The sequence below is a fragment of the Vipera berus genome, assembly GCF_964194415.1.
Source record: "Vipera berus genome assembly, chromosome: 5".
NCBI classification, from domain to species: domain Eukaryota; kingdom Metazoa; phylum Chordata; class Lepidosauria; order Squamata; family Viperidae; genus Vipera; species Vipera berus.
In genome coordinates, this window is record NC_138207.1 from 16,252,768 (window position 1) to 16,279,110 (window position 26,343).

At 39.0% G+C, this 26,343-nt stretch overlaps 1 protein-coding gene across 1 annotated transcript in view; it reads right to left on the minus strand.

Moving 5' to 3' along the window:
- FNDC3B (fibronectin type III domain containing 3B) overlaps nt 1-26,343 on the minus strand; it is a 314,399-nt gene that overhangs the window by 91,717 nt on the left and 196,339 nt on the right. Inside the window, exon 7 of the mRNA XM_081329788.1 lies at nt 5,028-5,086. Coding sequence (XP_081185914.1) covers nt 5,028-5,086 — 59 coding nt within the window. The remainder of the gene's footprint in view (nt 1-5,027; nt 5,087-26,343) is intronic.

The window sequence follows — 26,343 nt, forward strand, 5'->3', positions numbered from 1 at the left end:
CTGCCTGGCCAGGTTCTTAAACAGTGATCCATCTCGGGCATGAGGTATGTCTAAGCCCTTCACCAGGAAGTCTTTAGAGGAGATTGCACTGATGTTTAATTCCTGGTTATAGATTTCTCTGGAAAAAGCAATTGAATATGGGTAGATATTCATTTTATGAAATTGCCCACAGATCTTCCGAGTGTCCAACACAGTGACACAAAGCCTTGTAGAATACTGTATTCACAACATTATGTGTAATTTGATGTGTCTACTTGTATGGATAGCTAAGGAAGACTCCATTCATTGGAACTGGGGGGAACCACTAGGATATATGAGATATGTTGCTGATGCACACAATCTATTCTCAAAGGTTATTTGACCATTGTGAATACTCTATTGAAAACGGGCAAGGAAAGTGCATCAAGAAATAAGTGAGATCTATATTTTTGTGTAGAATTATGATAATCTGGTTTAAATTTTTTTACAAGCTTCCTTTTATGTTCAGAGACAGATTTCTTACTACACAGAATCAAATGCAAGTAGAATATCCAAAGGAACATTTTATTTATGTGGGCATCCATGTTATTTAGTTCTGCACATTAATTATTACTAGTTATTACATTACAGCAAAAAGGTCTGTTTTCAATTACGCAGCAGATGACAGTTCATCCTGTCTATGTGCCTGTCAAAAATAAACATCTTTCAAGTTAAAATACTACTTTAAATCTTCCAGGAAACACTTCCAAACTGCCTATTAACTCAAGGCCTGGATTACATAGTGATCGACATTTTTTTTCCTGCATTCTGCGTTTTTTTCTGCATTCAAGTCAACGAGTAAGTAAAGTAAAAGAAATGTTGCATTAATCTTTGACAGTAATTCATTTAATCCGTTTCATTCTTTTAAAACCACCTCAAGTGGTTTAAGTCATATTGCAAAACAACCTTCTCCCACTTGGCATCTACCAGAAATGCTAATCCTTCATATTCCGCAATTCTCAGCCCCTGGTCCTGTTCCCCAAACATTTCAATACTGGCAAGTTGGCAATGCTTTCAGAGCCAAAGGAAAGTGAGATTGACCATGAACAATTTGTTTTAAACTTCCAGGATTATACTATAGTGATTTATTTTTTATTTATTTTTGGTGTAGCTGCTCTATTTATATACATGATGCAGGATAGCTTGCAACAATTGAAAACAACACAATAAGAAATCTGCAGGAAAAAGCAAATAAAATATTACCATATTAAACAAAATTATACTACTGTGATCAGCAGTGAACATAAAACATTCATAGCATTTGATAAATCTATTAAATAGACTCCATAAGACCCACTGGACCCCATCCTCCAAGCCGGATAGCAAAACCATAACTTCAGAGTCTTTTTAAAATCGGTAGAGACAGATTCTATCTTATCTCAATATTCCAATCTCAATATTCCAATATCTCCGGGGCTGCCACAAAGAAGAGGGAGTCAAGCTATTCTCCAAAGCACCTGAAAGCAGGACAAGAAGCAATGGATGGAAACTAGTCAAGGAGAGAAGCAACCTAGAACTAAGGAGAAACTTCCTGACAGTTAGAACAATTAACCAGTGGAACAACCTGCCTCCAGAAGTGGTGAATGCTCCAAGACTGGAAGTTTTTAAGAAGAGACTGGACAGCCATTTGTCTGAAATGGTATAGGGTTTCCTGCCTGAGCAGGGGGTTGGACTAGATGACCTCCAAGGTCCCTTCCTCCTCCTCCTCCTCCTCCTCATTATTATTATTATTATTATTATTATTATTATTATTATTATTATTATTATTATTATTATTATTATTATTATTATTATTATTATTATTATTCTCCAGGAGAATGTTCCAAAGGATGGGTGCTATGACAGAAAAGCCTCTGCTGCTAGGCCCCATCAGATGCTATAGATCAGGGGGTCTTCAAACTTGGCCCTTTTAAGACTTGTGGACTTCAATTCCCAGAATTCCTCAGCCAGCGTGCCTGGCTGAGGAATTCTGGGAGTTGAAGTCCACAAGTCATAAAAGGGCCAGGTTTGAAGACCCCTGCTATAAATAGTCCTCGAGTTACAATCATTCACTAGTGACTGTTTGAAGGTACAAAGGCATTGAGAAAAGTGACTTATGACTGTTTTTCACACTTGTGACCGTTGCAGCATCCCTGTGCTCACATGATCAAAATTTGGATGCTTGGCAAATGGCATGCACCTTCTGTTATCTTCTGACAATCAAAGTCAATGGGGATGCCAAATTCATTTAATAACCATGTTACTAACTTGACAAATGCAGCGATTCACTTAATAAGCATGGCAAGAAAGGTCATAAAATGGGGCAAAGCTCACTTAACAACTGTCTTGCTTAGCAACAGAAATGTTGGACTCAACTGTAGTCATGCATCGAGGACTACCTGGATTCCTTAACAGATGGGATCCATAACGTGTCTCTTCCCATGCCTGACCTGGGAAGACGTAACTGGGGAAGTGGCCTCAGATAATCTGGTCCCATGCCATGTACGCCTATCAATGTTACCTTTATCTAAAACAGGGGTCTTCAGACTTGGCCCTTTTATGATTCATGAACTTCAACTGCCAGAATTCCTCAGCCATGCAAGCTGTCTGAGGAATTCTGGGAGTTGAAGTCTACGAGGTATAAAAGGGCTGAGTTTGAAGACCCCTGATCTAAAATGTACAACTAATAATAAATAAAACCATCAATGATAGTGTAAGCCTATCCTGATCAGTTAAGGTTTTACCCAACATCATCTGGCAGAATAAAGTTATTACTGCTTGGAATGCAAGGGGGGGCGTATTACTTGCATGTGTGATGGAGTCACAGGTAAAGCATACAGGTCATCACAAATGAATGCTAGTAAATGCTTTTCACTAGGCTATTTTCCTACATAATCTTTGAATACCCCACATGTGAAAAGAAAGCTAGAAGTAAAATGCAAGGAATGCCAGATATAATGTTTTATTTATTTATGGGGTGTTTCTATACATTGGCTTGTTTTGAAAAGGCAAATGAGTCACAATCTGACTGTAGCAGCGGCTGTAGCAATAAAACATTTCAGATAAGGAATCAGGAGTGATGGCATATTAGCACTGTAGCAGTTGTTCAGGCTGAGCAAAAATGATTCTAGGGGCAACTTCGTTGTAGGTCTTTGCTGTTTTAGAGTTGTGTGGGAGGGGTTCAGTATTTTAAATGGATATTTTCTTTGAAAAATAACCAAAAGTCACACAAGAGTTTAGAAGCAGAGTAGACTATTGTGAAGTAACACCCACTGGAAGTGGTCAATGAGAACTATTGCACTCTCTAACTAATTCCTTAATGACATATAATAATAATAATAATAATAATAATAATAATAATAATAATAATAATAATAATAATAATAATAATAATAATAATGATGATGATGATGGTGGTGATGATGACGATGACAACGATGATGATGACGGAAGGGACCTTGGAGGTCATCTAGTCCAACCCCCTGCTCAGGCAGGAAACCATATAACATTTTGGACAAATGGCTGTCCAGTCTCTTCTTAAAAACTTCCAGTGTTGGAGCATTCACAACTTCTGGAGGCAGGTTGTTCCACTGGTTACTTGTTCTAACTGTCAGGAAGTTTCTCCTTAGTTCTAGGTTGCTTCTCTCCTTGATTAGTTTCCATCTATTGCTTCTTGTCCTGCCTACAGGCGCTTTGGAGAATAGCTTGACTCCCTCTTCTTTGTGGCAGCCCCTGAGATATTGGAACACTATCATGTCCCCCCACGTCCTTCTCTTCATTAAACTAGACATACCCAATTCCAGCAGCCGTTCCTTATATATTTTAGCCTCCAGTCCCCTAATCATCTTTATTGCTCTTCTCTGTATTCTTTCTAGAGTCTCAACATCTTTTTTACATCTTGGTGACCAAAACTGGATGCAGTATTCCAAGTGTGGCCTTACCAAGGCATTGTAAAGTGGTATTAATACTTCAAGTGATCTTGATTCTATCCCTCTGTTAATGCAACCCAGCACTGTGTTGGCTTTTTTGGCAGCTGCAGCACACTGCTAGCTCATATTTAAATGATTATCCACTAGGACTCCAAGATCCCTCTCACAGTACTACTATTGAGCAAGGTACCCCCTATACTATACAGTACCTGTACATTTGGTTTTTCTTGCCTAAATGTTGAACCTTACTTTTTTCACCATTCAGCAGGATGTAACAATGCTGGATTAGCCACCATGGACCAGAAATTTGAATTCATGGCTGTTTGTTGGTTTAAAATTCTGCTTAATCATTAAAGGTATTTGCTCTGAGTTCACATGTGTAGAATATGGGTAATGAGACGGAAGATACAATCATGTTTACCAGCTGGAGTAGTTTAATTTGACATATGTTCATGCTCACACTGGAAATCAATTAGATACTTTCATCTAAACTCAGAAATCTTAAAATGAGTAGTTAGAACCAGATGCTTTATCTTGAGAAATGACTCTTTCATTGAATTCAGGCATGATGTTAAGAGGGCTGACTTAATCTTACTTTGTTGAGTAAACTGCTTGTTGAGTTCTATGGATTTGCAGTCCTTCAGAGGCAGACCTAGAAACAGTTTCTAGAGCTTGCAGGAAGCAAATATGACATTAAAACTCCTTAAAAGTAACTGTGATTCTGGGAAAAGACAAAGCTGCTTTAAAGAATTGCAGAGAAGTCCCTGCATACAGATTTGGGAATCAGATCTGAAGCCCTTCACAAGCTAATTCAATTATTTCAATGTGCTAAACTAAAACAGGGAGAGGTATAAGAAAAACGAAATGGCTTAGCGTATGTGAAGCCAGACCCCCTCAAAAAATGTTATAATTTATAGTATGGGATGTACTGCTCCTTTGACTAGTCACTAGTATACTAGGAATCTAGTATTTATAATGATAAGACCAATTCAGTTCACACCATCTTGCAAATAACCATCTTGTACTTATTGTAATAGATTGACAGAATATACAGCTTGTCTTTAATGCTGCTCATTTTGATTAATCTTGTCTGTCACATACCTGTGGTTTCTCAATTCCAGAAAGAACATCTTGAACTTTCTTTGTTTCTGTGTCACATTCTATGCCGGAAAGAAAAAGAGGAAGACAGGTTAGTTATAACATTACCTTTAGGGGCAATGAGGGCCAACAAATTACTACATAGGATTGATGTATTTGAGGCTGTGCATTCTAAATGCTCTCATTACAGAGAATCTGAGTTGGGCTATAAACAAATTAGCATGGGTTTAGCAACCATGTGTTTATTTTAATCCCATTTATATCCCGCCCTTCTCTGAAGACTCAGGGCGGCTTACAATTTAAGCACAAACCAATGTGCTTAGCCCTTCTAGTCCAGCCCCCTGCTCAAGCAGGAGAACCTATACCATTTCAGACAAGTGATCGTCTCTTCTTAGACATTAATTGCAACTTGTACTCATGACCATCGTACCACCTCATGGACACATGATAGTAATCTGTGTACTCAGCATCCAGCTTGCATTTGATAGAAATAAACGAAAGGTCTTCAAAAATTTAATATTGAAAGAGAAATTTAAAACTGAATTTGCTGCAGTGGAAATTTACTGAATGGAGAAGCAATTATTAAAATGTTTTTAATTATTAAAATGTTTTTTAATATTTTATCACTGGGGCTTGTTAGTTTAATCTTTTTTTTAACATTTGTATTATTGTGTTTTAATTGTTGTTAGCTGCCCTGAGTCCTTCGGGAGATAGGGCGGCATATAAGTCCAAATAAACGAATGAATGAATGAATGAATGAGTGAATGAATGATGGGAATCAGGAAAGGATAGCATAAAGGAAGGATGTAAGAGAAACACATAGGCAAAATTGTTATCTGGGTCTTCAGAATGGGAAAAGGAGTTGTAAGAGGAGATAACTAGCAAAACAGGAAAGAACCTATTTTTCTAAGAAGTCATGAAAAAACAGGGGCCAGAACTGAGCATGTGCAATTAATTGAGTAATATTAACTGACACACTTTGCATAAATTATCTCTTAATTTTAATGTACATGGGATGTATGATTTAGTATGTAGCAGGAAATATGTAGGAGGTGGTCGGAAAGAGTGTAACCTGATAGTACCTCAGCCAATGGGGAAAGAGGAGGGATGTGGTGGCCGGGATAGGGCTCTATAAAGAAGGGAATATTTTGGGTTGGAACTTTGGGGAGAACCAAGCTTTGATAGCTTTTCTCCCCACTTATTGCAAAGAACGAAGCAAAAGGCCTTCACTGTGTCTTGGCTGGTTATTGGTCAGGCAAGCTTGCCTCTGGTCACGAAGGAAAGTAGCCAGGAGCACATAACACATTTAAGACCTATTTCAACATTCTGCAATCATGATTGTGACTTTGTGACTTGTTTTGCTGATTTCCAGCAAAAACACCTATTGGGGAAACTGTGTTCTCTTAATGACTGCAGTAAAAATGGTAGCAAAATTTGGGCCTGACTCACCTTATGACTGCAATGACTTATAACAGAAATTCCAATCCCAATTGTAGTCATAAATCAAGGACTAGTACTTCCAGTTGGTTTGGTCATGGAAAAAGAATGAATGAGGACTTAGTTACAAAATGAATGTAAGCAAGAAGAGTCAATGGGTCAAGAAGAACAGGAAGACTGTGAAAGTCATGGTTAAAGAGACCGGAGATCTTCAAGAACAAAGATGAAATGTTTGAAGAATAAAAAGCAGCGTACGAAGCTGTGCATGAATTGGGTGAATGGTTGGATGGTTTGCAAGCATTGAAAGATATATAATGAGGTATAAGGGAATGGTATTGATAGAGCCTAGATATGGCTGTAGTTCCTTTTTTCCACCTCAGTCATACTTTTAAATTCTTCAGTTTATTCTTTCTTATTCCTGCTCTGCACTTTGCATAATGTTGCAAAAGTTATGTGTGATAAATAAGATTAGATAAAAAGATAAATATTGTATCATATGTATCTCTTTGTCTTCCCTGAATTTGCCTTTAAGACAGTGAGATGGGTAGTTATAAATTGGATGGAAAGAAAGAAAGAAAGAAAGAAAGAAAGAAAGAAAGGAAGGAAGGAAGGAAGGAAGGAAGGAAGGAAGGAAGGAAGGAAGGAAGGAAGGAAGGAAGGAAGGAAGGACAAACTGGCAGAGACACAAATTTAAAAAGACACTCTATGTTGCTATAGATCCACATTTTTCTCTTTGCATGTCATTTAGGCAGCAAGATGGATATAAATTAAAAGAACAATAACATCTACTATTACTTATTTATAAATAGTATGAAACTGGTCTAACATAAGTTGGAAAAGCCATGTGAACATTGCTTTGAATGGATTTTGCCAAGAGGCTAATTAAGATAAAATCACTGTAACTGTACTTCATAGAACAATCATTTCAGGCTTTCAGCTAAACTCTTCCTAAGTTCAGATTCTTGGAAAACGGAAACCTATTAGAGGAATGTATTTAGCCTTCTACCAAGCCCAGCATTGTGATTCAGAGGTCTAATGGGCAAATTCCTTGTCCTAGAAGCTGCTTGGCTTCAGGAACTACTGGATGAGCCAAATGAATCTGATGTAGAGAAATGGTAAAATAAACCATTCCAAAGAGCAGGCTGGAACAGACCCAAAGTCCTAGCTGGTTTAGCATCCTCTTTCTCACAGCTGTTTTATCCTATATTGGTCTTCAGAACTTTCCTGCTACCAAGTCTAGATGACTAGTGGTCCTTGACTTACAACAGTTCATTTAGTGACTGTTCAAAGTTACAACGGTCCTGAAAAAAGCGACTTGTGGCTGTTTTTCACACAACCATTGCAGCATCCCCATGGTCACGTGATCAAAATTCAGATACTTGGCAACTGACAACATTACAAAAAAGATGTTGAGACTTTGGAAAAAGAGTAACTAAGATAACTGGAAGCCTGGAAGAACAAAAACAAATGAAGAAGGACTGCAGGATTTGGGTATGGCTAGTCTGATAAGGGACGCGATGGCTCAGTGGGTTAGGACGCTGAGCTTGTCGATCAGAAGGTCGGCAGTTTGGCGGGTCGAATCCCGAGTGCTGCGTAACAGAGTGAGCGCCTGTTACTCGTCCCAGCTTCTGCCAACCTAGCAGTTCGAAAGCACGTAAAAATGCAAGTAGAAAAATAGGGACCACTACGGTGGGAAGGTAACAGCGTTCCGTGCGCCTTTAGCGTCTAGTCATGCCGGCCACATGACCACGGAGACGTCCTCGGACAAGTGCTGGCTCTTCGTCTTTGAAACGGAGATGAGCACCGGCCCCTAGAGTCGGAAACGACTAGCATGCACGTGCGGGGGAACCTTTACCTTTACCTAGTCTAGTGAAAAGAAGGACCAGGGGGAGGGGCATGAGAGCAGTATTCCAGCATTGGAGGGGCTACCACAAACAAGACAAGATCAACCTATTTTCCAAAGCACTTGAAGGCAAGCAAAAGAAAGAATGGATGTAAACTAGACAAGGAGAGAAGCAACATGAATTAAAGAGAAATTTCCTGACATTGAGAACAATTAACCAGTGGAACAGCTTGCCTTCCATCACTGGAGGTTTTTAAGAAAAGACTGGACAGTCACCTGTTTGAAATGGTTTAAGGCAGTGATGGCAAACCTTTTAGAGACCGAGTGCCCAAACTGCAATCCAAAACCCACTTACGTATCATCGGGTGCTGGGTGGGCGTGGCCCATTGGGTGGTCATGGCTGCGGTGGTAACGGCAGACCGTGTGGGACTAAAAAGTTCAATCAATCAATTCCAATTCTGCAAGAACTTTTGTTCTCCCGTGAGAAGTTAAAATTGATTGATTCATTGATTGAACCTTTCTTTTTTTGCACATGGAGGCAGAGGCCTAAAGTGAAAAGGTTTTATAAAACCCAGCTGAAGGCCTAGGACTGGGGCGACAGCGTGCGTGCCCACAGAGAGCGCTCTGCGTGCCACCTGTGGCACACATGCCATAGGTTTGCCACCATGGGTATAGGGTCTCCTGCTTGAGCAGAAGGTTGGACAGTTGCATCATGTGATCATCTTTTGTGACCTTCTGAAAAGCTAAGTCAAGGAGGAAAAAAGATTCACTTAGCCACTGTGTTACTAACTTAACAACTGCAGCGATTCACTTAATAACTGTGGCAAATAAGGTCATAAAATGAGGCAAAAGTTAATTTAACAACTATCTCGCTTAACAACAGAAATTTTGGGGTCAATTGTGGTCGTAAGTGGAGTAATACCCGTATGCACGGGTAGATTTATTTTTCCCAAACAACCTTGCACAGACAGATTTCTGTATGTTGTCTTCCTTGTTTTCCACTCATTCTATTGGTCCTTTTTAATACACACTCAACAATCTGCTCTGCAGGGCCAGAGGAGCATCTGTGGCAAATTCTGAAAGCCTGTCAGGAGGGTCTGAAGGAGAAGAGCAAAGAGCCTTTTCTGGATTCCAGAAACAAAAGTATGTCCATTGCTAGAAAAATTCCACTAGAGTTTAACTGTGAATTTGTAATTCCTTTTCAAAGCCATCAGAGTTGTTGGCCATCACCATATCATGTGGTTGGAAAGAACTGCTTCCCTCCCCCACTTTTTTTGTCCCTTTGGTTTCACACTATTAATGCCACAACTAAACAAGAACCAGACCCTGAATTTTGGGTCAAAAAAAATAATCTCCTATGCATTGATAGAAAAGAGTATTTTGCATCATCTGAAAAAAACAGAAGAATTGTTTATAGTGTCATAAATAAAATTAGGTTATTTATTTCATGTCAACAAAATTCTACGTTCTGCAGCGTAAAAGACTTATGTATCTGCCTATAATTTTTACTGGTATGAAATTTACGGTAGAGCTAACTAGCAAAATTGTCTTCTGTTGCTACCTGAATCCAGTTCAATGCCTATTTACATTCTAACAATCCAGCACCTAGTTATTTTGGTTGCACAGACACATACCAAGAAAACACAGGATGATTACTCATTTGCTGATAGAGACCCCGTTATAGCCTTAATATATTAGCAAGTCATTGGACACCACTTTTCATGTAGTGGCCCACGTTATGACTGTGATGACTTAGAATCGTAATTTCCAGACTCAATTTACAGTTGTAACTGAAGGACTAGCTGTACAAGGGGATTTTTTTTCTTACACAGCCTGCCCATTAAGTGTTTGTTAAGTATTTAGAATACCTTGCTAGGCCCCAAACACGGGACAAATCTTATTTCCTGTTTCAGCCTAACCCAAGGCCATCCACAGGCAGTAGTCACAACAGTGACAGCTCATATTTGTGTAAATGTTTTTGGATTGCTAATTCTTTGTTAGCAATCCAAAAAAAAATTACACACATACATACATACATACATACATACATATGTGTACATACATACATATGTATGTGTGTGTGTGTGTGTGTGTGTGTGTGTGTGTAAATTTTTTTGGCTTACACAAATATGAGCTGCCACTGCTGTGGCTACTGTCTGTAGATGGCCTTGGGCTAGACTGAAACAGGAAATAAGATTTGTCCCGTGTCTGGGTCTAAGCAAGTGTATTTTGAATGCTTAAAAAACATTTAACACACACACACACACACACAAACACACACACACAGAAACACATTGCTTTCTAGGACATGGAACTTGTTTCAACTTTTTGTGCATGCTGAATTGAAACTCAGGGGAATGTATCATTCTAGCTATAATTAAGATTGATACAAACCATCTCATCTGAGACTGCAATATTCGCTTTGCAAATTTCTGAACAGATTTTTTTTTTCCAGTCTGGCTCTTAAGAGTCAACATAATTTCCAGGGTTTTCCACTGCTTCTGCAAATACAAGGAGGAGGATTCCTCCTTTTTCCCCATAACAACATTCTTTGTTATTACATCACCTTAGCTACCAGAAGCAGGAACTGAGTCATTCTTGACCTTTAAACCTTAACACATGGACCAGATTTTCTATCTTTTGACTGCTTTAGAGCATATTCAGCAATGAGATAAAAATAAAATCCCGAAGATCAAGGAAAATTTTCTTTCAACTGTGAAAAATGCAGCAGGTTTCTAACATACTAGATCCTTACATTAACCCTTTTCCAGCTTAATGATAACTAGTGTCTTCTAGTTCAAGAACATAGGAATAAGACACAAACACTGTAAAATAAGCACAACTATTTTAGATCAGTTTTCTTCCCTTAATTTCCTTTAGATGTGTTGGGATAAATATATCCTAAACTCCAATCAAAAGCAGATAAAAATTATTAATAAACATCTATGGCAGTGGTGGCAAACCTATGGCACGGGTGCCACAGGAGGCACGCAGAGCGCTCTCTCTGGGCACGCACGCCATCGGCCCAGTCCTAGGCCTTCAGCTGGGTTTTATAAAACCTTTTCGCTTTAGGCCTCTGCCGCCATGTGCAAAAAAAGAAAGGCTCAATCAATCCTAGTGGACAATCACTTCAGTATGAGCCAGCAACGTGCTGCAGCTGCCAAAAAAGCCAACACAGTGCTGGGCTGCATTAACAGAGGGATAGAATCAAGATCACTTGAAGTATTAATACCACTTTACAATGCCTTGGTAAGGCCACACTTGGAATACTGCATCCAGTTTTGGTCACCATGATGTAAAAAAGATGTTGGGACTCTAGAAAGAATACAGAGAAGAGCAATAAAGATGATTAGGGGACTGGAGGCTAAAACATATAAGGAACGGCTTCTGGAATTGGGTATGTCTAGTTTAATGAAGAGAAGGATGAGGAGGTACATGATAGCAGTGTTCCAATATCTCAGGGGCTGCCACAAAGAAGAGGGAGTCAAGCTATTTTCCAAAGTGCCTGTAGGCAGGACAAGAAGCAATAGATGGAAACTAATCAAGGAGAGAAGCAACCTAGAACTAAGGAGAAACTTCCTGACAGTTAGAACAATTACCGGTAACCAGTGAACAACCTGCCTCCAGAAGTAGTGAATGCTCCAAGACTGGAAGTTTTTAACTGGACAGCCATTTGTCTGAAATGGTATAGGATTTCGTGCCTGAGCAGGGGGTTGGACTAGATGACCTCCAAGATCCCTCCTTCTTCTTCTTCTTCTTCTTCTTCTTCTTCTTCTTCTTCTTCTTCTTCTTCTTCTTCTTCTTCTTCTTCTTCTTCTTCTTCTTCTTCTTATTATTATTATTATTATTATTATTATAATTATTATTATTATTATTATTATTATTATTATTATTATCATCATCATCATCATCATCATCATCATCAATTTCAACTTCTGGCGGGGAAAAAAAAGATCACACAAAGTTGGAATTGATTGAACTTTTTAGTCTGACCCAGTCTGCCGTTACCACCGCAGCCACGCCCACCCAATGGGCCACGCCCGACCGGCACCCGACAATACAGAAGTGGCTTTTGGGTTGCAGTTTGGGCACTTGGTCTCTAAAAGATTCACCATCACTGATCTATGGCTATTATAATCCTAAAACAATTTGATTACTGGGAAAACAAAACTGCAAATATATTGACTAGCAGAGAATTACAAATACTTAAGTGTCTATGGCAGGGGTGTCAAAGTGCCGGCACGCGGGCCACATGCGTCATGGCAAAACCGCACCCACCCCATTGCCAGCAATGGAAAAAAAGTCACAATACATTGCGACACATCGTGTGTCATTGCGAGTTTGACACCCCTGGTCTATGGAGATTCTCAGCCATCCAGGTCAGGGTTGTCCCAAAGGTGCTTTTTCAAAGGGCAACTGGACTTTCTTTGTCTTTCCTTGAAGATGTTTAGCTTCTCATCTAAGAAGCTTCTGAAGAACTGAAGTGATGATGAGAAGCAAAACATTTTCAAGGAAAAACAAAGAAAGTCCAGTTGCCTATTGAAAAAGCACCTTTGGGACTACTAATATGTATGGACAGGATTGATAGGTATCCTTTATTTTCAAAAAAATATTCTACATTTATAGGCAAACATAACAAGGACATATGGATGGACCTCAGACTTCTATTTTTGATTCACTCTCTGGATTTAAGATAATTGGCAAAATCAGACACCTTATCTGCTGCCACAATTTTTTTAGATAGTTCGATAGTGTTGACAATCCACTGCATCTGTTGACTACTTTTTTAGAACAGCAACACCAGAAGCTATAATTCCCTCAGAAATTAATGGTGTGTGTAGCTTGAAACTGCCCTATAGGAAACTGGCTCCTGACAGGGGTTAGTGTTATTAGAATGGATCCAGAAGCCAAAGAAGGTGTTGCAGCAGGTGACCAAGATAGAAGTAAAATAGTTTAAATGGAGCCAAAGATCAGGTGTTTGGTGGCAGAAGCAATAAATCAGAGGTCTTCAAACTTGACCCTTTTATGACTTGCGGACTTCAACTCCCAGAATTCCTCAGCCAGGTTTGAAGGCCTCTGCAATAGATCAACTGTTAAGCACTGGAAGATTTTCTTCTAGAGATTCTACTAATTAGCTGTTTGGTGCTAAATTGCAGAGCGCAGTTGGTAACATCTGAAGGCTGATGGGATCCTTGGGCTTGGAGAAGAGATGGCAGAGTTCAGGAGGAGTTGGTTTAGTGCAGTGGAGGGGACAGGCATCTATATTTTGGTAGTGATGGTCAGAGGAAGATATGGTGGGGGTGTCTTTAATCCTCAAAGAAACTATGCTGTGAAAAGAAGGCACCAGTTTTTTTTTTTTACTTTCTACCAGAAGTAAGTGGATCAATCTAGTTTGAAACTATGGCAACTTCCACAAACCCATTCCTAAGTCTTTTCTCCCCAATGCATACAACACTCCATTTTTAAATGTCCACATGCTTTTAAATCCACAGCAAAATTCAAAGGCAACTTAAAGATGATAAAAGGATGATTATGTTCAGCACATAATCTTGGAAATGTATAATTGGCTAAGTTAGAAATTGGGCATCAAATTAACTTCTAAGCTCTTTCTACTTCATTGTGCTTTGTTAACATTATCCCATGTAGATTAGTTCTCTAAAAGTGAAGATTATGCCTGTCAAGTAAGATTTGAATGAATGTTAAAAACTCAAAGGGCATTTGTACTGGGTTTGACAGTTTCCCCTCATAAGCTCCTAAAAGGAAGAGAGAGGAAATGGAGAAGGAAGAGAAAAGGATCTTATTAGAAATATTTTAATAGATTATTTGGTAGTACGAATTATGTCTGGTAATGGGATGATGGGGAAGTGTGAATTTCACCATATACTTTTAAAAACAAAGATAATAAGCAACGAAGTTTGATCAAGAGAGCTTATTGGTTTGCACACAATTAATTCCACAGAAAATCACATAGCACTCTGGACTAGAAAGAGATTTGTAGCCAAGATAATTACAAAGGTTCCTAAAAAGGCATAAGAGTATCATAAAAACAAAACAACTCATCTATTAAAAGAACAAGAGGAGAAGACAATAATGAAGCATTTGCAATAATGCCTGAAGTTCTCTCATTCATAGCCATAAAGTCTTAAACTGAGCCTATTAATTTGACTTCAATTATGGTCAGCCTCCCATCTCCAGCTGCAGATAAAGATTTCACTCAAGCCTTTGCATTCCCATGTTCATGGAAATTGTGGATGCATGCTAGTATGTATACCTCCTTTCAATCTAAATATATGGGAAGGCTCAAAGGGTAGATCAATTGTGTAATTACACTAATGTGTAATTCTTCAAAGTGGACACATCTTTTCTCATAATAAAATTATTGTGGAGTTTCCTAACACATCTTTGAAAATCCAACTTGATGTCACTCTAGCAGAGCTGGACTTCAGTCTTCACACTGGCCATGTCAAAATCCAACCCACGAGGAGGGAATGTTGGTTGCGGAAAAACATCGTAATCCAATTTTCATTTAATTAGGTTTGGTTTTGTGATATTGTCCATTTTTTTTAATAATTAACATGCCTTCAAGGATATGTGAATGATTTTGTACTCTAAGGCCTTTTCAAAAGTTAAGATACCAATTTTGAAAAGACGGATTTCCAAGAGCAATGAAAGGGAAGCTGAAAATTCAGACTAATCTCTTGGCTTCCCCATTCAACTACTTCAAGAGCCACTTGACTTTCATGGGGAGAAAAAGGGAGTATTTCTGCAGCTTATTGGATGCAGACAAGGTGAATAGAGAGCCTTAGCCAAGTCATGATTCAATAAAAAAAGAAGAAAGCAAAGTTGATTAATAATTTCTCAAAATTAGTCTTTCAACTCCCGGCCATGTTAAAATGCAGCCAAAGCAATAAAATGCTTGTGGAATAGCTAGATATTGTTTTAAGCAAGCTTCAAAAAGTGAAATGAATTATGCAGCCAGGTAGCAGTAACTTAACTTCTAATTAAAAAAGGAGAAGCTAATAGATATTGTGGTATTGTGTAAATTTTGGTTTACGGCTGAATGCCGCTTTGAAATTGCAAACATTTCATCCGCTCAGCAGCTGCGTACCCTAATCCTCTTTAATAACTTCAGCTTGTCCCCTGTAAGAATCCAGGGTTCTTCAAACTTTCTCTTTGCATTCAGTGCCAGAAAACTTTTCCCTTTTCCTCTACCTGTTTTTAGACGGATATTTCTGTTCAGCAAATGCTATATATACATAATGGACCGTTCCAAGAAATCCTGGTGCTTACTCTACCAAACATCTACCTTTTTACAGAAATGTTGGAGTAACATGGAAGTTAACTCTACAAAAAGATGGACCTGAAACAATGGCGAACATTCTGGTATAGGAACTGCAGAACCTCTAGAGTAGGCTTTAATTGAGGTCCCTTTTATTAAACAATGACATTTATCAGGACCTAGGAAGCACGCCTTCTCTGTTGCGATGCCTAAATTTTGAATAATATCCCCCCAGAGATCTGTATGGTTCTTACTCTGAAAAACTCAAAAACCTGGCTACTCAGCTCCTGTAGGCTGTTTTTCATTATATTTTTCCCCACTTCTGGACATCATCGGTCAGTTTCTTAATTTTGCTGAATAGAGAATTCTGGGAGTTGAAGTCCACATCTCTTCAAGTTATCAAGGTTGAGAAACAATGGCACCGTGTGATGTGAAACAACCAATAATTGTAAAATATCAAAGCCATACAGGTACAGCATCATTAGGCACAGCAGATTTATAATAACAGGCACTATTAAAGAAAGGCAAGCAAGAACAGACTCCCTTTTAAAACAAACCTGCTGATGCCCACTATAAGGACAAGATGCTGTTCTATCTAAAGAAGTGGAATTCTAGAATTATGGTGCCATCACCAAAGTGGCCCATGCAATTTGTTAACTCCTGTACAGGCATGTTCATTCACCAGATTAAAACAATTCAGCAATATATACGGAAGGCTGACCCCACAATTAAAAGTATGGCGAAGCAGATTTCTTTCTGGATATCATGGTTTTTGTATGTGTTTTTATTGCTTTTGCTATGAACTGCCGAAAGATATGGTATAAGATAGGCATCCATATAGATTTTCAAAATAAGTAAATAAAATTATCAAGTAATCTGCTTGTCAATTCAAGCCACGCTCCTCTCTGTGTTAATGATTTACCTGTGGAGATGGTTACCAGCCATCAAATTTCTGGTTGTGCAGTTAACGAGTAGGGTGGCTTGGTCGCTCAACAGCGAGACACTGGTGATGTGGGCATAGCAGTGCCTGTATTTTCTGCATCGGATGAGAAAAGCACATCTACCTTCCCCTGCCCTGACCACTTTCTACAGAGGGACACTCGAGAGCCTCCTGTCATACAGCATCACAGTTTCGTTTGGAAACATCACTGCTTCAGACAGGAAGGCGGTGCAGAGAGTGGTGAGGATGGCTGAAAAGATCATTGGCAGTTCCCTCTCTCCCATCCAGGACATAGCATATAAGCACTGCTTGAGCAGGGTCCACAAGATTGTCTGGGACACTACACATCCTCCTCATGACCGGTTTTCCTTGTTACCTTCTGGGAAGAGGCTTTGTGGTATCCAAAGCAGAACATCCAGATTCAATCACAGCTTTGTTCCATACAGTATTAACCTTGTGAACTCTAAAGCTTCCTCTTCCCATTATGTATTCAAGATGGATAGTGATTAATATTTATGTTATTTATATGTACGGGTATAGGTCTATACCAGGGATAGGCAACTTTGGCTCTTTTATGTCTCGTACACTTCAACTCCCAGAACTTTTGAGCTAGCATGGCTGGCTCAGGAATTCTGGGAGTTGAGGTCCACAAGTTATGAAAGAGCCAAGGTTGCCTACCCCTGGTCTATACCTATAGCATGTTTATATGTGTGTTATGTATGTGTACACTTTTGAGAGCAGCAACAGAATTTCATTTTAATGTGTGCCATCATGCCCACAGTAAAAAATGACAGTAAAGGTTATCTATCTATCTATCTATCTATCTATCTATCTATCTATCTATCTATCTATCTATCTATCTATCTATCTATCTATCATTTTATTTCAGGCATTGTGACAGAGGGCCTATTGCTTGGAATTTTTGCCTTGGGCACCCAATACTAAGAACCTCCCTATATGTAATTTCAGCTGTTTATCAAAGAAATAAATGCAGGAATGCATCCTTGGCTGCATGTCAACAGATGATCCCAGCCTAGAACTAGAATGCATCTTTGAAGTATTAAATGCAAACCATCCCTTTATATGCAAAACTAGTGATTCATTTATATTACAGAACCTTCCCCAAACTTATTCACTCCAGATTCTAAATTTCAATAAGTTGTTCAGTCAACAAATATCCTTTTTCCTCCCTTTTCATTTGGTCATCCATGACCATCTGCTTTCATTTTCCCAAGCCTCTCATTAAAGTGACTTGGCCCTTTTGCTTCCTTCTTGAAAACCAGTTGCTGATCAAGGCAAAATGCAATATTACATAATATTATAGGCGTGTGACAGCTACAGCAAAATGTTCTTGTATGCAGAGTGTTTTCTGGATGTTATAGCTACAGGATTTTCTGTTACATTTATTTGTTTTCCCCCCCTCCCACTCTGCTACCAAATAATTATGTAGCGCCCCACGATCATTAAACAGAGGTTTGGAAATTTGGGGGCAGATTAATTTGTTAAGATTAATTTCTTAACATGCATACATGGATACACACTCTTTTGCAAGTCTTCCCCAGAGCTTAATGATACTTTCCTTTTGTGTGTGAATAAATACCATTTTGGCTCCATACGAAAATGAGCTCTTGATTACACTGTTTATAATGGATTAGAGCAATTTACAAATCACCGATGGTGTTTAAGTAATAATCTACAATGGGGAAAAAATGCTTCTTCTCCCCCCCTCCCAAAAAAATGAATGAAGCCCCCCACCTTCCCCCCCCCCAGAAGCCTCCTCCTCCTTCCAGAAAAGCAAACAGATTTCATAATGAATGTTAAGGCATTCTGTGTTTAAAGATCGTGGTAAAAATAAGATGAAACATATAATGTATAAATAGTAGCAGTATGTTTTAAAGTATTTCACATGCATTAATTTAGTTACTCTCACAAACATGAACTGTTTGTGACCGGTCAAAGTTACAGCATCACTGAAAAAAGTGACATGACTGTTTTTCACACTTATGACCGTTGTAGCATCCCACATGATCAAAGCTTAGATGCTTGTCAACTAGTTCATATTTATGACAGGGTCATGTAATCAGCTTCTGCAAGCTTCTGACAAGCAAAGTCAATGGGGAAGCCAGATTCCCCAAGTTAATAACCAGGTGACTAACTTTTTTAAAAAAAAATCAACGTAAGTGGTTCACTTAACAATTGTGGCAAGAAAGGTCCTTAAATGGAGCAAATTCACTTAACAAATATCTCATTTAGCAACATAAATTTTGGGCTCAGTTGTCCTTGTTAAGTCGAGGACTACCTGTATTACTATCTCTATAATGCAGTTAGAAACAAATTGCTAAGTGAACAGTAGTTTGTCCAGGTAATTAAATTCCTGGCAAACAAGCAACTGAATTTCCTATTTTGGTCTCTGAACCATTACATTACACTAAATCAAACCCTAAGTGGGGAAATATTTATAAGAAAGTTAAACAAATGGAAGAAAGAATATTAAATTTGGACTTTCTTTTTTTTTACATTAAGATGTGTATAAAAGGTACATAATTTTGCCTTAATCTTCATTCAGAAACAGTATTCTCCAGCTTGAAGAGCTGGCTGGGAAGAAGAAAAATATCTTGAGGTTCATTTTTTCCCCACATTGTTTTTACTAGCATTGCTTTTGAGCTATGCATTCTGCAATTTGGATGATTCATTCCACAAATCCAGTGCTCCTACCTCCAAGCCCTATTTTCTCATATCAGCTCCCCCAGTCCTTATGTGGAAAATATTAATTCACCCGAGTCCAGATGTATTGCAATTATTATTACTAAATAATAAGCTGCCAACCCAGCTCTGGATGCATTTTTTTCTTCTGAAGAAAACGAAACGGATGACAGTGGGATGACCATGGCAAATCTAAAGGAGGCAGTACAAGACAAAAGGGCATGAAGGAGGCAGTACAAGACAGAGGGGCATGGAGAGTGTTGATCCAGAACAGGGGTCTTCAAACTCGGCCCTTTTATGACTCATGGACCTCAACTCCCAGAATTCCTCAGCCAGGCACTCATGAAGTCCATGAGTCATAAACGGGCATAGTTTGAAGACCCCTGATCCAGAGACTGGTCTTGGGTCAAACACAGGTGAATAGCTGATGACGACTTAGAAGTAGACTTCTTAGTTAATTCTCTATCTTTTGGAGTACAAGATACAATGTGTTATTTCTGTGCCATACCTCTGGGGATGTCGGGCGCAAATAATCAGATTCACACATTCTGCCTGTAATACAGGAATCTCCCTTGGGGGCAAACAGGTAAGATCCCAAGGAACGGGGGAGGGGAATTGTTCCTAGCTCTTTTTTGGTTGTGCAGTGACTCCAGGCTAACTTTGAGCTTGAGCCCCATCCTTGTCAAGTTGGGTGCAGGATCCCAACAGGGCAAGATCCTTCACACTTTGCTTGTTTGTGGCATTTTTTTTAAAAACCAAGGTGGGGATACGGTTGGGTGAGGGTAATGATGTTGTTCTCTTAAAGATATATCCTTAAATACTATACTCACCCTCAATAGCAAGCCAGAGAAGTAGATAGTGATGACCTTTAGGGACAACTTTCCTAAGACCAAAGACCCTGTTGTGGCATGTGAGCATTATGCATTAAGTTGACCTATAACAATGTTTTTCAAACTCAGCAACAGATGCTAGCTGAGGAATTCTGGGAGTTGAAGTCTAAATATATAATAATAATAATAATAATAATAATAATAATAATAATAATAATAATAATAATAATAATAATAATAATAATGAGGAAGAAGTTGGAAGGGACCTTGGAGGTCATCTAGTCCAATCCCCTGCTCAGGCAGGAAACCCTATACCATTTCAGACAAATGGCTGTCCAGTCTTTTCTTAAAAACTTCCAGTGTTGGAGCATTCACAACTTCTGGAGGCAGGTTGTTCCACTGGTTAATTGTTCTAACTGTCAGGAAGTTTCTCCTTAGTTCTAGGTTGCTTCTCTCCTTGACTAGTTTCCATCCGTTGCTTCTTGTCCTGCTTTCAGGTGCTTTGGAGAATAGCTTGACTCCCTCTTCTTTGTGGCAGCCCCTGAGATATTGGAACACTGCTATCATGTCACCCCTCACCCTTCTCTTCATTAAACTACACATACCCAATTCCAGCAACCGTTTCCTATATGTTCCCTATATGTTTAAAGTTGCCAAGTTTGAAAAACATTGGGCTATAGGGATAGCATCCTACTTGAACACCCAGTAATATGCCTCTTTTCTGGATCTGTATTCACACATTATAGACTTTCATCCTTGATTTACATTTCCAGAACCCAGTACAGTATTGGTGAGTCACTCTGTTTCTAAAACAGGGAAAATGTATGATGGAAATATGGAGTATAAATTAAATTGATTTTGATAAATACAAATATTCCATCTAAGTACCCATGGCACTTCTAGAACTGATGCAACATCTGCTATTACAATAAGCCTGATATTTGGATCACGACCACATTGCTCTGGGACAAACATTTGTGTAGGAGAACTGTTAAAGCACCACAGGAGATGAAGCAACTGTGGGAAGAAGAGAGGCTTTTTGCAACAAGCAGTTAATTTTCTTATTGTACAAATGAACAATAATCTAAAACTCCATAAAACGGTTGTCAAAATTCTGTATTTTTCATAAGCAGCCTGGCTGTTAGATTCTAAAGCTCTCCGGTGCTCTTATATTCAAATAGTTATTCTGCAAGGAGAAGGCAATCCCAGAGCATTTCAGCACCAGCTATGTATAGGGATCCTGAAGCACCATTCCTCAGCAGCTTGTGTGGCAATAAGGCTGTTGTTTGACAGTAACATGCCTGCCAAAATCACATCGCAGAAGCTGGCTCTGCAGATTGCTGTGGAGATCCAGAAGGAGACTGCCAGCTGCCATTTCATACAGATGTCAGCTAAACCGTGGACTTTCTTTGCAACTGTCATACACTGCTTGCTCGGTTTTCGTTTTAGCAATCCACACGCTGCAAGTTTTGAATTTTTGCATTAAAAAAAATGCTCTTACATTTACAACTGCCGCAGAAACTGCTCCTTGTATCCTAAACACATCAAGAATTTATCCAATGTGTGCTAAGTGCCAACCAATCCAATGGTCATACATTTTCTTTGTTCACTTTAAAATGTAATCTGTTTCTTTGGGGATTTTAAGTTTGTTACAAACTGTTTTAGTTAACTGTTACAAGCAAGGGAGCCGCGGCCACTCAGGATCCTCATTCTCCACTATTAATTGGATTGGGACTGTCTCCTAAAATTTGGTGGTGAACCACAAAGCATTCTTAGCTGTGCTATTTCCTAATTACCTTTAAAATAAACTGGAGAGGGGGAAAAAATAAAATCTCCTTTTTGAGTCAAGCTTGTGACTCCTCGCATCTCCATGTAGTTTTCTTGGTAACAATGTAAAAGTAGTTTACAATTTCCTTCTTCTAGGATTTTTTTTTTAAAAAATATTATTTTCTGGAGTAGCCTATTGCGTTGAGATTTATCGTTGCTGTCTCATCCTTATACAATCAGGTTTGGCCTGGTTTGCTGTATCTGTCTTTTTGACATCAGCCAAAGTCAGCTAGATACTGCCATCTAACTGGATATGGTAAAGGCAGATTCTTTTTTTTTTTAAAGGGAAAAAAGGCACAACAGCCAAGTTACCTGAATCAAAACACTGGTTTGTTCAAAGAAAACACTAAGAAAAATAAATAAAATACATTTGAAAGTATCTTTCCTAGTTTTCTTTGGAGGTATTTAAGGCCTGGAAAATCATCTTAAAAAGGTAAAGGTTCCCCCGCACATGCGTGCTAGTCGTTTCTGACTCTAGGGGCCGGTGCTCATCTCCGTTTCAAAGCCGAAGAGCCAGCGCTTGTCCGAGGATGTCTCCGTGGTCATGTCGCCGGCATGACTAGACGCCAAAGGCGCACAGAACGCTGTTACCTTCCCACCGTAGTGGTCCCTATTTTTCTACTTGCATTTTTACGTGCTTTCGAACTGCTAGGTTGGCAGAAGCTGGGACGAGTAACAGGCGCTCACTCTGTTACGCGGCACTCGGGATTCGACCCGCCAAACTGCCGACCTTCTGATCGACAAGCTCAGCGTCCTAACCCACTGAGACACCACATTTATAAAATGCTTTGTAAAACCCTAGTGGTAAGACCACACCTGGAATACTGCAACCAGTTTTGGACAACATACTACAAAAAAGATTTTGAGACCTTGTAAAAAGTTCAGAGAAGAGCAACTAAGATGATCAAACATATGAAGAACGGGTGCAGGGCTTGAGTTTGGCTAGTCTAAAGAAAAGAAGAAACAAGGGTGACATGATAGCAGTATTCCAGTATTTGATGAGCTGCCACAAAGAAGAGGGCATCAAACTATTCTCCAAAGCACCAGAGGGTAGGGCAAGAAACAATGTTGGAAACCAAACAAGCAGAGAAGAAACCTGGAATTAAGGAGAAACTTCCTAACAGTGAGCACAGTTAACCAGAGGAACAGCTTGCCTTCAGAAATCGTGGGTGCTCCATCACTGGAGGTTTTTAAGAAGAGACTAGAGACAGTCACTTGTCTGAAATGGTATAGGTTCTTCTGCTTGAGCATGGGGCTGGACTAGAAGAACTCCAAGGTCCCTTTCAGCTCTATTCTATTCTACATTTTTGGAGATCCTGGAGTTCTGGATTTCCTGCATAATCTAGTCAGTTGGACGATTTAGCTGCCTATTCAGCTATAATTATCTACTATCAAAATCTTAATTATTCCAGGAGTTAAAAGGCTTTTAGTGTAATTCTCTGTAAACCGGTGCACTCAATATATGTGACCTTTGATGGTTATAATGCTCTAATGAGCTCATTGTATCCTGCTAAGAAGCCTGACAGGTGCAGTGGCAAGACTTCCCCAGTCAATTTAAGGGGAAGACAGCCAACCAACAGGATTCTATTCAAACCTCATTTCACATTTGGCTCTAGGTTTTAAATGAAGGGCCTCCATGGTGCAGAACTGTCCAATAAGCTATGGAAAATCATATTTGAAATCTTTGGTGGAAACATTTGCTTTAATTTGCTCCTTGAGGGTTTAGAATTTGAGCTGCAGAACTGATGCCATTTATGATTTTCCTGGTGTTGCAGTTGGAACCAAACGTGATATAACCTGAAAGGGGTGTAGTACAGAAAAATAGATGCTCACACTACACAATCCCTCACCCTCTTACACACACTTATCTGATCAAAGTTGCTCCCAATTATTGCCTTGGGTTTTTTTGCTTTTTTTTTTAATGAAAAAGCATTCTCTGGCTGACCCAGTGGATGTTCTAGAGACCTGACTTCACTCAATGTCTTGCCGTTTTTCAGTTGTGCTCATCTTCTGTAGCTGTAAAGTCTGTAGAATTTCCCAGAATATGGAGCTTCCAAATATCTTAAAATCAGAGCCAGGACAGACAAAAACAGATCCCCTTCTTTTAGTTAAAGAATTCTTGAACAAATAAAATAGTTCCATGAGGTCACCAAAGAACTCCTAACATACTCATTTAAAGTATAGGACTTGGAAACACGTTCACAGATAAGGGGTCCTGATATTATTTTTTTATTTCCAGATAACACTTTGCTGTGAAGAAGAGACAAACATTGCTTTTTCCGCAATGTAGTGGTAGTCCTTGACTTACGACCACAATCGAGCCAAAATGTCTATTGTTAAGTGAGAGAGGAGTTAAGTGAATTTTGTCTAATTTTATGGCTTTTCTTGCTGCAGTTGTTAAGTGAAGCGCTGCAGTTGTTTAGTAACACAGTTGTTAAATGAATCTGGCTTCCCCATTGACTTTGCTTCTCAGATGGTCACAAAAGGAGATCACATGACCCCGGAAACACTGCAACCATCATAAATGTGAGTCAGTTGCCAAGGCTCTGAATTTTGATCATGTGTCCATGGGGATGCTGGAATGGTTGTAAGTGTGAAAAACGGTCATAAGTCACTTTTTTTTCAGTGCTGTTGCAACTTTGAATGGCCACTAAATGAACTGTTGCAAGTTGGGGACTACTTGTATAACAGGGTTACCAAAATTGGATTAAAGGATTTTAAAAAGTTTTGGCTCACCATCTAAAGTGGCATGTCATTAAAATTGACATATCTAGTCAGAATTATAACCTGCACCCGCAAACATGTATGATGATGCTTGGCGTAAGATTACTGTGGTCTTTATTTGGTGTAATGGCTTTCATGAGTACTTACTGGATCCCACAGGGACACAAAATATACTCCTGAAGTCGCTAACTTTGTTTACTTCAAGCTCATTTAAATGTCCCCAACACATGAGTAGAACTTTCCCCACGATTGGCAAAATACTCACAACACAGGATCGCTTTCTGTACAAGATTGACATGCAAACTGTGCTAACTGCTCAGCTTTACAATAAGTTATTTTTGTCCCAAAACATTCCTTTATTAAAAGTTTAACATGATTGCCCAGTTTGCCCCTGTCACACCCTGGACAAGTTCTTTTCATCTCCTGCCAGTTTCCTCTGGACCCTCCTATTAGCTTGATGTTCTTCCATATCCCTTATTCTACTATTGCATTCATGGCGACCGATATCCATTCTTTATCTAAGCCTGTGCTAACTTTAGTCTTTCGGATACAACAGGGAGAAAGGGTGGGGACCAAGGAAGAAGATATGGCAGTTCCAGAGACTGCTAATAATTGTTAGACAATTTTACTACAATTGATGTTTTAAAAAAGTGTTTCATGCAAATCCTCCCTCGCTGCAAAATCTGGGGGAATAACCAAGGGCAGGGACAATATTACATAGCCTAGCCACCTAAATGGGTATCCTGAAGAATTTCCACTTATTTGGAATTTACAGAATTTAATCTTGAAATTTTCCCCCTGAATCTCTATATACATCCAGCTATCCTAACTTAAAACAGTCACTAAGTAAACTGTTCTAAGTCGAGGACTACCTGTACTTTTTTCTTTTTTTCTTTTTTTGGTCATCAAGTTATTGCCACTTTGCTAGGCGACTGGTGGTACTCGGATGTTGCCATATCCTAAAGGGGTACAATGGGTGAAAAGGTTGAAAAGCCCTGTCCTAGAGGACAGTTTTTTCCTGCCATATTCTAGGAAAGGAATTGCTATTTTTTTTTTTGCAATGCAGGTGCTAAGCTTGGATTATTAGTTGACACAGAAGTGAGATGTCAATAGATAAGCTAAATATCGGCAGCAGAATCAATTTAATATTTTTAATATTTATGGACAAATATATGAAGACCGGAAAGCAAAATATGTTTATTTTTGCAGAGAAATTACCCTGAATTTAAGAAGTCATCCAGATGGATAGATGATGCCCAGATTTCCTTCCTTAAGAAGCTGTTATTGCCAACTCTAGCTAAAACCAATCAGTCTGTGTGTGTCTCTGTGTTAAAAGTCATATTTGAGAAAAGGGCAGAACCAGTGCAATTTTTATATTAATTGAACAAACTAATCAAAATTAATTACCTCTGCAATAAGAAAACTCTTTTACAAAATCAGATGAACACCATCTGTATGTGCCAACAAATTCACTCTCACATACATATGTACGAATACACACACATATTCTTTTTTTTAGGTGAAACCTCAAATAGTAAGGGAAAAAACAGGATTTATATAATTCCTGCAGGCATTTATGGAAAGGTAAGTTCAATTCTCATCCTGCAGATACCTGCAAAAACGAATCATTATGTCAGAATCATTACGTCAAACTGAAAGATATGGAACGGACAAAGACTGAATGAAAATGGGGTGGACAATTCTGTTTTCAGGCAGACTATCAAAATAAAAAAGCT